Source organism: Camellia sinensis, chromosome 6 (assembly GCF_055761805.1).
Source record: "Camellia sinensis isolate YWXY chromosome 6, ASM5576180v1, whole genome shotgun sequence".
NCBI lineage: Eukaryota > Viridiplantae > Streptophyta > Magnoliopsida > Ericales > Theaceae > Camellia > Camellia sinensis.
In genome coordinates this window covers 26,818,328-26,829,513 of record NC_138966.1, presented here as the reverse complement: position 1 = coordinate 26,829,513, position 11,186 = coordinate 26,818,328, and the positions used below count along the sequence as shown (strand labels likewise).

The 11,186-nt window shown below is 35.3% G+C and overlaps 1 protein-coding gene across 2 annotated transcripts; it reads right to left on the bottom strand.

The window, feature by feature from the left end:
- Positions 1 to 3,829: 3,829 nt before the first annotated feature.
- Positions 3,830 to 10,651, bottom strand: LOC145792597 (APETALA2-like protein 1). 2 transcript variants are annotated; one of them, XM_082873484.1, is made up of 16 exons: positions 10,576 to 10,651; positions 10,351 to 10,467; positions 9,226 to 9,337; positions 9,041 to 9,066; positions 8,883 to 8,913; positions 8,737 to 8,780; positions 8,456 to 8,601; positions 8,254 to 8,298; positions 8,056 to 8,159; positions 7,793 to 7,926; positions 7,555 to 7,636; positions 6,442 to 6,618; positions 6,185 to 6,352; positions 4,937 to 4,975; positions 4,805 to 4,856; positions 3,830 to 4,143 (listed from the first exon to the last, which is right to left on the bottom strand). In XM_082873484.1, the coding sequence occupies exons 6-12, from the start codon at positions 8,773 to 8,775 to the stop codon at positions 6,611 to 6,613; spliced, it is 558 nt and encodes a 185-aa protein (XP_082729610.1). In that variant the 5' UTR covers positions 8,776 to 8,780; positions 8,883 to 8,913; positions 9,041 to 9,066; positions 9,226 to 9,337; positions 10,351 to 10,467; positions 10,576 to 10,651; the 3' UTR covers positions 3,830 to 4,143; positions 4,805 to 4,856; positions 4,937 to 4,975; positions 6,185 to 6,352; positions 6,442 to 6,610. The 2 variants fall into 2 exon arrangements, with proteins under 2 accessions (XP_082729610.1, XP_082729611.1); XM_082873485.1 differs by lacking the exons at positions 9,041 to 9,066; positions 9,226 to 9,337; positions 10,351 to 10,467; positions 10,576 to 10,651 and having other exon boundaries at positions 8,883 to 9,021.
- Positions 10,652 to 11,186: the final 535 nt, after the last annotated feature.

The window sequence follows — 11,186 nt, the reverse complement described above, 5'->3', positions numbered from 1 at the left end:
AGTTATGTCAAATAACAAATTTATCTATTGATGGATTTATTATTCACATTAGGTTTTCTTGACAATTGGCACATGTTTATCACCACAAAATGTGTGTGTAATTCTGCCAAGTTTTAATCATGTCTTTGGACCGATAAATACCCGCATGAGATACACAGACATGAACTTCAAAACATTCCATATAAAACAATCTAGACAAGAGAGATCACTTTTGTGACATCTTGTTTGAATTGACTTATATTGAGAATGTTAGAAAATTAAATTTCTGTAGACGTTGTATGAAATTACATTAAATTTAAAGATTTCTAAATTTGTGACCCCGTATATGTTATATAATCTGAAGCAATTCCAATTATATATATACATATATAAATAGAATTGACGGGTCCAAAAAAAAAAACTGCACACCGAATCATTTTACAATGCCAGAAAATAGATTGCCATTTTCACAGAACAAAACAGGAAAAAACAGAATTTACATCCATAAGAAAATTCAGAATCTGATTCCAGGAAACTAAATAGAATGAATAAAGCATATCAATTCTGATAAGACACATGATATGTTGGCTCTGATACCACTTGTAAACATAAAATTTCAGAACATAAACCTTACACTTTGGATCATTTACCATGTGTATTATCAAGAGATCAAGACAAAATGACATACCTGAATCCATTGATGAACGGTTAAACGGAAGCGTCTGATTGTCAATAAAACCTTAATATTGACTTTGTTAGAGCCTTCTAATCCTTTCCCTTATGTGCCTTATGTTTCTCCTTGAGAGGATTTAGAAAACAAAACAGTATTCTTGTTTTTTTTTCACTCTTGGGAAGGAATAGGGACCATAACCTTTTAAAGGTTGTAATTGGTTTTCATAACTGAAAGGTAATGAAAACCAATAAATTAACCATTATTGGTTTCATAACTGAAAGGTAATAAAAACCAATAAATTAACCATTATTAGTTTCATAACTGAAAGGTAATAAAAACTAATAAATTAACCATTATTATTATTGGTTTTAAAACTGAAAGGTAATGAAAACCAACTTTAACCAATATGTTTTAATTTCTATTTCTGCCCCTCATAGAAATAGAAATTATACAACTAGTATCTACATATTAGGTCCATAACACATATACCCTTAAGCCTATTAACTAAATTGAATCACTTAAATTGTAGGCTTCTTATAAATGATAACACCACATTTAATTATGTGGTCCCATTGAGACATTATCTAACAAAATTTTCTCTTATATTAAAAGTGCAAAATTTTGGCCAATTTTTTATTTTATTTATTTATTTTTTTGAATTCCCCTGAATTCGTCTAGGTTGAGAACCCCTCTCTCAAATTTTTTTACTATCTTTATTTTAATTCACTTATTATTTAATCATATAATGTAATAGTAGGGATCAATAAGGCACTATTTGGGAACTTAGTTGTTTGGTTTTTTTTTTTTAATTAAAAGACAAATTGGTTAGTAAATAAATAAAAAAAAACAAATCCAAACAAAATATCACATCAAACCCCATAATCATTTCACTTTTTCTCTCATAAACATAACATCCAACTACAAAAAAATTCAACTATCATTCTAAACAAAAAAAAAAAAAAAAAAAATTTCCAATAATATTCTACAACTAAAATATTTTACAAAAAAACCCACTTCTTAATAGTGTGTTTGGTAATGTTTACGTTTTCAGTTTATATTTACAAAAATTTTATAAACTAGTTTTTGTTTATTTTTAGAAAAACATAAACTACAAACGTGTTTGGTAATTGACAAAATGTTTAAAAAATTTTAAAAATATAAAAAAGAACGAGAAATGGCAAGTGGCAGCGGAAGACGGTGGTGGAAAGTGGTGACGGTGGGCGGTGGGTAGCTGGTGGTAGTAGGTGGTGGCGGGTGAGTGGTGGTGGTGGGTGGGTGGGTGACGGTGGCGAGTGGTAGCGAGTAGGTGGTGGTGGTGGTGGCGGTGGCGGTGGCGGCGGGTGGTAGTGGCAAGTGGATGGCGGATGGCGGGTGGGTGGGTGACGGTGGCAGGTGGTGGGTGGTGGGTGGTACCGAGTGGGTAGTGGTGGCAAGTGGATGGTGGATGGCGGATGGCCGGTGGTGGTAGGTGGTGGCGAGTGGGTGGTGATAGTGGGTGGGTGGGTGGCTGGTGATGGTGGATGGGTGGGTGACGGTGGCGGGTGGTGTGTGGTAGCGAGTGGGTGGTCGTGGTGGTGGTGGCAGGTGGTGGGTGGTGGTGGCAGGTGGGTGGCAGGTGGGTGGCGGGTGGGTGATGGGTGATGGTGGTGGGTGGTGGTGGCGAGTGGGTGGCAGGTGGCTGGTGGTGATGGGTGGCTGGTGGTGGCAGGTGGTGGATGGTGGCGGTAGGTGATTGGTGAGTGGTGGTGGCAAGTAGGTGGCGGGTGGTGGTGGTGGTGGTGGTGGTGGTGGCGGCCGGTAGATGGTAGTGGCGGGTGGTGGGTGGTAGCGGGTGGATGGCAGGTAGGAGGTGGGTGGTGGGTGATGGTGGTGGTAGTGGCGAGTGGGTGGTGGCTGGTGGCTAATGGTAGCTGGTGGCGGCGGCGGGTGGTGGGTGGTGGGTGATGGTGGTAGGTGGGTGGTGAGTGGTGGTGGTAGGTGGTGGTGGGGGGTGGGTGGTGGTGGCGGAAGACGGTGGTGGAAAATGGTGGCGGGTGGTGGCTAGTGTTGGGTGGTAAAAAAAAAGAAACTGAAAACTCAAAATGGAAACATATTTTTTGTGTTTTCATTTTTTGGCCAAATTTATAAACTGATACCACTGATTTATAAATCAAAAATTTTACCAAACAAGTTTTTATTTGAGTTTTTAAAATTTTTGTAAATATAAATAAAAAATTGAAAACGTAAGTGTTACCAAACGACACCTAAACCATCACAAAGTGAAATATCAAGTTCCACTGTTACTTACGTAACCAATCATAAGGTAGATTCAAAACTGACATAACTGGCTTAAATATTTTTTCATTTTTTAAAATTAATTTTTATATGATATTAAATGAAACCTAATGAATTACAATTATTATGGTAAAAATCAAATATAATACATAAGACGTTGGATTTAATCTAGTGGTACTGTAATCCTACCTTAAAGTGTGGTGAGAGGAAAATTAGGGGTTTGAATTGATGAAACAATTACGAAATTGTACAAATATCGGATAAATCTAACTAATCACTGCTGGAAATCGCACTTTTAGCGGCATGTATCAAAAACGCCCCTAATTCCTTTTGTGGCGTTTAGTACCAAACGTCGAAGCTGCGGCCGTCGCTGTAGCTTTGCGACGTTTTAAAAACGTCGTGATATTAGTACAGGCGGCGTTTTTTAAAACGCCGCCAAATGTCCCACCACACACGCTGACGTCACCAACAATATTTAGCGACGTTTTTGAAACGCCGTCGTATCTGTTTTAAAAATATTACCGTTACTGTTGAGGGATTAGGAGGCGTTTGTAGAAACGCCGTCATATCTTCCTTTTTTTTTTTTTTTTTTTTTGGGGGATATTATGCTAATTTTATTTGATTAAATTAAAAAAAATACCTGTAAAAAATATTGAATTTAGTTTCTCATTCAATTAATAAAAAAATACCTATAATAAAACTAACATACAAAATATTAACTCCCATTCAAATATCTGTAATAAAACTAACATTTAAAATAATAACTCCCATTCAAATAACAACTGAAGCATTAATTCAATTTCACATTAAAAAAAAACTAACATTTAAAATAATAACTCTCATTCAAATAACAAATGAAGCATTAATTCAATTTCTCATTAAAAAAAAAACTAACAAATCGTGTTTAAGTAAGAGACTACAATTTGTAAAATTTTGATTCCAGATCTGCTAAAATGAAAAATCCATCCATCTTGTCATAAAACATAACCCACCAAACTCAAATCTTGTCTCAAAACTGCCACAAAAAGTAAATTAACTCCTCTTGAAACAAAACAATTAGATAAAGATATTATACCAAGACAAAACTCAAAGACAGAAAAATCTCACTGGGAGACTCCCAACCACTTTGAGAAGTTTTCAAACTCGGTGTAATCGCTGTCGGAGATCATAGTCTGGTACTATGCCTTTCCTGCAGACTTGCTTTTGGTAGCCTATTCCTGTTAATGATGAAAAGGTCAAAATTATTCATTTAGAAAAAAGGATCCAAATGAGGCCAATTGTCTACATATCAGTTTCTATGCACTGAATGATTGACAGAACTGAATATTATTACAGCAAAGTGATCAGAAATACACGTACACAAGTATAGTCTCAGTATGCACTTCTAAACTACTGAGCTAAATCATATGGTACTAATTATGGTACTTAACTAGGAACACTTTGTAATACTGCTGGGATTTGATAAGCAGCATTTTGACTGAAGATAAAGAATTTTCTACAGCCATAAACTGCACTGAGCACCATTAACAGAGGATATAACCAACAGGTGTAAACAATTCGGACTAGCCACCAATATCATGTATAATATAACCAATAAGAAACATGACACTAGAAAATTGAAGGGAAATGTAAATAACATGTAAGCTAAATATTATTCACATTTTGTTTCCCTTTTCTTTTTTCCCCCTCCACAAACCCCCCACCAAATTGAAGATCCGCAACAATTTTCATGACACATGGGGCGGCGCAAAGTATATAGTTTAATATATTTATTATGTTATACATATGAATACTTAATAAAAAATAATAAAAATAAAACATAGCACTAATTTTTAAAGTTTAGAGGATAGATTAATAAGTATAAATCTACATTTTTACCTTGTTAGTTCTTTTTCTTCTTATTCTTCTTCTCTTTCTTTGAAAGGTGAACCTATATTTAATAAGAGCAAGTATTGTAATTAATAAGATATGTTATTTGTCAAAAAAGCTTTTGATTAAATGATTGCTCACCTCTTGTCTGCTTTTGTGTGGCTTGACTTGAGCTAGGACCTACAAAACACAGATACATGGCATGCCACAATCAGTAAATGTTTACCATTGCTAGCGAGTTAGAAATCACGCTGCAGCGTGTGTCAAAGAAGCATATTATCAGCACACCTGAGGTGAAGATGAGAAAGTTAAAATAGAACAAACATACAAGCATATAAGTGTATATCCACCAGCAAAGGACTTTCATTATTACAGTGAGCTGGTTCCCTCAACAACCATGATGACCAGAAGCTCTCAAGTAATTTTCATGAACATGTTTTCATGCAAGTGGGGCAAGAAAAAGTAATTTTCAAAACTTAAGAACAGTGCTATGCAAGTGGGGCAAGAAAAAGTCCATCTGCTGGTGGCTCATTTGTTTCTCATAGAGACCTTTTGTGGGTTTAATAGTGCATTGTTTATTTATTTATTTTCGTTTGTTTCTTTCATCTTTTATAATTTTCTAGCGATTTGATATTCAAGTAAGTAAATAGGTGGTTTAAAAGTATTGGAGTTCCGGCTTTTTTAGCTATTTGATATTCAATAATTAGTAATATTATGTCACTAACACATCTAAGCAGTCAACCAGTGTCAATTTTTTAGCTAAACCCTTGCTAAACCATTGTCTTTTCTATCCATCTTTACAGATAGCCAAATGCTGGTGGATCCTCTTGGAAGGCATCTTAAGCCTGACTGGATGATGGGCACACAGTCATTATTGTTGACTGTGTTAGTGGCATAATAATTTTAAGAAAATAATTTTTAAAGATATATTTTAAGAATTATTGTTGTCAAACTAATTAAATTTATTTGAGAAAAAAAATTAAAAAGAGATTCTCAAAATTCTACTAAACCGGGTGAATTACATTTCTATTCTATTCCTAATCATAACCCAACAGAGCACCAAATTGAGACATCTCCACAAAATGCACAAGAGAGGGCTAAAAATTAGAGATGAAGCAAATGCAAAGCCTCTGGACTTACATGGGGTATTATTGAATTTGACAATGTTCACTTCAAGATTTTTATTCATCTGAGCAAAAACAAATTGCATGTGTATAGTGCGGATATTATATATAACTAGAAGTAGGCACATATTGCGATAGTTATCTAAAAGATCATACCAAGGGTACACTAATTCATCATTCATGCAACTATAGTTACCTGCTCAAGTGGAAAATATCAAGCACACAAGACAATGAAACTCTTGGCCTCACAAAAAGCTTCACTTACCTGAACAGTCTGCTCATTGGTCTTGGAATGGGTATCACATCGTTGCAGTGTCAAGCCATCAGTCCACTTCTTCTTGTGCAGGTTCAGTAGCATTTTCTCCTCAAGTTCATTCTTCCTGTAATTAATGGCTATTGAGTAATAATGCCTATTCAGCCCATGGATCAATGCCTGCAAAACAAATTGCCATTAGAGGATAAAACTCAGGGGTGACACCTCAGCTATCAGAAACACAAAGGCACCACTCATTCAGCACTCACTTGAATGGATGGCTTGTTCAAATGTCCAAGGTTGGACGTTGTTTGCCTTGGCTCTTGGCCAAGCATCATGGTTTGTGGGTTAATTAAGCGGAAGGCATCAATGACCACCTTCCCCTTAACACTTTGTATGGGATCCACCACAACTGCCACAGCACGTTGATTCAAAGCTTCAAAACTCTGCATGATATCACAAAATGTCAATAATTAAGGTGGTCTTGACTCTTGACAGAAATAAATGATAACAAAATTACCCCAATTCAAAACACACACACACAGGTAGACAAAGCGAGAGAGGGGGCATGAAAAATTTCTGAGAATTCTTGTCTAATTGAAGCATCAAAACTTCATAAGCATAGAATTTGCATGAATTAATTCATAGAAATTATAAGTTCCCCTTCTAACAAACATCATTCTCCAAGTTGAATTAGTTCCACAAGTAAAACATCAGGAAATCCAAATTCATTAACATCAATGTAATCATAGCCTAAGCAAAGTACATTTGAATCTTGCACCAACCACAATCCCTCCTGTCCAAAATCGCCAATCAAATTGCACAAGAGAAACAAGTGATTAACTGTCAGTTTCAATTTTAGTTTCAAGGGTACTAGGATTGTTGCCTTGCCTATTACATGATTTTCTTGCACACATAGCAGGCCTGTCTAAAAAATATGTTGCTGTTGATAAAAATCAAATGGAAAAAATGATTAATCTCTGATGAATTGCAACTTAAAAAAAGAATGACAACTAATTCAATTGATGAAGAAAGATACAAGCAGCATATTTTCCACCCTATTAAGAATGTATAATATCATGTTGCATGATTATATAAAGAGATTACCATGAAGAACCACACTGCATGAAGTAGTGGCTAAGATTGATTAATAATGGACAAAAAAAATCTTAAAACTGTATTTACTCCATAAGGGGAAAAATTATCCTTTAAACCCTAGGACTTGCGATTACGGCTTTGTTGCTAGGTTGTAAACAGAAAACTTTTTGAAGGGTCTTTATTCTTTTAAGAGTTTTCCCAACTTTGTTATCCTGATTTAGAGCCACAATACATTGAAAACAAAGATAATAAATAAATCAATGTAAAGGCATGGGAATTTACACCTTTCCAGAGAGGAGGGTGCTCAGAAACCATTATTTGGCCATGAGGTAGTTGAATTCCCATTGTTGTAACGGAGTTCTCAGCCTGTAAGAGGAAAAGATAAATCTGCTACATAAACTCACGTAAGACCTTCCAAAATTCGAACATAGCATGTATACAGAATGATCACTGGTTTGACTAATCCAATTATAGAGCAAAACCGGACAGACTAAAATCTTAATATACGGCTTTTAAAATTACCCTTCTGTTCTCATGCATATTGCTCAAGTCACTCTGCAAATGTAAACCACTGCTCAAGTCATTGCTTCCCATTTGGCCATTAGCAAAATAAGGGGTAGAAATACCCAAGTTGAGGTCTAGATTATGGCTGCTTCCTGCATAGAAAAGATTAGAGATGTCATCATCTCATGATTCATAAAGAAGGATAGCTAAATATATGCAACCGTAAATGAAGGGAAGTTTCAAGAATCATAAAACAACACAAAAAATTAAACAAGTGATACCTCGATTCTCAATCTCAGAGCTTAACTCCTCTTCATATGTGCTTGCCTCAAAGTTGGTCACTGCTTCCCTTCCATTGCATTTTATTGCAGCCTTGTCATAAGCCCTGATTAACATAAAGTTAAATTGGATCGGATGGAGAATAGATAATATAATATAACATATAGAGCAAGGAAAAGTAAAATTTTAATCATTATGACCTTGCAGCTTCCACCTCACTGTTGAACAACCCAAGATAGATATACCTGTAGGCAATGTGTTGGATACAAACCAATGAAGACCATTTTCACAGTTCATTAATAATATAAGTTAATAAAATTGATACAGAATTTGGGAGATCACACAGAATTTTGAGTCACATCTGACTAGAAAATGTAAAAAATCAGTTCAGTGTTGTCTCACTTCTTGCCAAGGAACTGCCCCATTCGAGCTTCCCATCGTCCGCATTTGTGCAGTGTAACACCCCTGTATTTTGAAGTACCCCTAGAGAATCTGGCACTCTGGCGACGAAGTACATGCACGAATTCTTCCTTCGTCAAATTCTTCATCTGCATAAAGATCAAAACCAGATAAACACAATTACATTCCTTATAAAAAGAAAACTTTTGTATCAACTAGACATTTACCAACCCCGACCACCTGTTGAAGATCTTCATTATAATCACTGATATTAAAATTGATACCTGCATCAGTTCCACGGAACTTAATTGCAACTCGATCATATGCCCTGAGATCACAAAGATAATTGAAAATAATTTTCCGAACCCATATCACAGAAAAACTTCAGAGGATAAAATTGTTTAAACTTCCAGCCCAATACCATTATTACCTGGCTACGGCATGTGCAGTGTCGAATCCCCCTACGCAATTAATCGTTCATATTTAAAGGAAGAAGCACATTTAGCAACACATTAGTCATAACAATACGAAGTTTCTAACCAGATTGATATGCAAGTCCAATCAAATTCAGAGATCAAAGTTCCTTACCCAGTTACACTTGTTTCCCACAATCCCTGTTCAAATCAAAATAAAACACTCAACATCATACAGAAATGAGAGCCCATCACTTCAAAATGAACAACCACCATGATCAATATCTTCAAATTATACAAGTACAATGCAAGAAACCAAACACCAAATAAAGTCTACAGCTTGATAAGAGCAGAACTCACCAAAGGTCTTATAACATGTAGCTAGAGTATTTAAAGCAGCCTTCTGAATTTCACCATCTCGTTCTGCTGTTAGGCTTGCAACAAGCTGCAAGGATTTCAACTGTCCCACAATCTGTAGGCAAATTATAGAAGACTCAGTACCTTTCAAAGAAGAAAAAAGATCAAATAGCATTCCATATTAGTTTAGAACAGAACACAAAAACGCATCCAGCGAATTCTTTGCAATATGCACTATACATAAAAACAAGCACAATGAGAACTACTATCCCTGTCCATATAGCACCAATCCATATTATTTATTTGATATTATCAGTTAAATCCACTAGGACAGATCAAATGATGGACAAGACATCAAGCCACATGCAATGAGAAACGAAATATTTTATTATTCTACCATATTAGCACCATAAGCCAAACATCTGCATTATTCAAGAAGATGATAGGTAATCCAGAACATATAGCACTCGAGAAAAACTTAAAAAGGAAATTTCAAAACCATGTCGTTGCCCTTGAACAATGCAGTTCAACATTGCCTTTTCGGAAGAAAATTTCATGCATTATGCTGAGTGTTCAATTGAAGAAAAAATTCTTCTGTTATTATCAACTGTGCACATCTAATCCTAGAAGGTATTCCAACTTAGGCAAGTCTTTTTTACTAAACTTCTGAAGTCATATCTACTTTTTTTTATCAATGCATCTAAATCTACTGCAGTGTGACTTAATGTTACATCCCAAACTATGTTGAATTATAGGGTTGCACACTACTTTGTGCTATATTCTTGCAGAAATTTGGTAACTGGCAACTAGGTCATATTTAATTCTGCAAGGAAAAATAAAGGGAAATATATGTTACCATTTACATCTTCATTGCAGTTTTAAAAAAACAAAAAAAAGAAGCCACAATTCAGATGGGTTTTGCTTTAAGCAATAATGTGCAGTCCTGGAAATTTTGGTGTTGTTTTTTGATCCAATTGTTTCCAAGCATTGGTAATTCTGGCTTTAAAAAAATGGCAAGCAGAAGGATATTTGATACATTTCGTACATGGAAAACCATTCTGCTATTAATCATCTAAAATCAATAAATAACTGCCATCTGAAATAATAATTATTGACAACAATAAGTACCTGACTGTAACCAAGGTCAAAGTTGTAAAACGAGTATGTCAGCAGTATGTCTCGTAAAAGATTCACATTTGGATTGTCATCCCCATCATAGAATGAAAGTGATCTATCAGTTCTTACCTTGAAAACAAAAAGTGAACAATTAAAAGTTTGAATGTAAACAACTTTTTCAATTCATCTAAAGAAAATTAATTCAAAAGGAAAAAAATGAGGCATTTTCCAGCATACCACATCTTCATCAATAAGGCCTTTCCTCTCCCTAAATTTTGTAAATCTTTTTGTCTGTTCTGTGGAGATACTCTGAAGAAAAGAATATAAGCATGTTAAGCACGTAAAAAGTTTGTTTGAAAGAAACCACAATGTAAATATACATAAACATCAGATGCACATAGTGTCTGCCTTCAGGTTTGAACACAATCAAACTAGAACCTAGAACCTAGCCAAATATCCCCTGTTAATATCTTACACTGAATTCCTACAAATCTAGTAGTCTGTATACTTTGAAAATATAAAAGCTTGAGCTATGCAAACAGATGAGAAGTTTGCTCCAATTTGGATAGCTAGCAACTCCCTCAATTAAACCTTGGTCAAGTTTGGTTAGGAAGCTGTATTGGCTTACTAAATATACTACATGGACAAGGCTAAATATACTAGTATTCTCTTCATGAATCCACAGGGATAGACAGACACATTGATAGACATAAACACACACATAGAAATGCATTCAAGAACATGAATATTGCCCAAAGTACAGAAGAAAAAATTACCGATTTAAGCTTGAAATGCGAGTAATCGAGGGGTCAGAGTTCAGATCTGGAGCTTCGATGGAGCTTCGAATA

Bases quoted from the DNA above. Each gene is read 5' to 3' on its own strand.
- LOC145792597 (XM_082873484.1), bottom strand. From the start codon at position 8,775: ATGATCGAGTTGCAATTAAGTTCCGTGGAACTGATGCAG. The intron at 8,602-8,736 runs GTATCAATTTTA...ATCTTTATGCAG, and splicing joins GTTCCGTGGAACTGATGCAG to ATGAAGAATTTGACGAAGGA. The intron at 8,299-8,455 runs GTGAGACAACAC...CATTGCCTACAG, and splicing joins GGGCAGTTCCTTGGCAAGAA to GTATATCTATCTTGGGTTGT.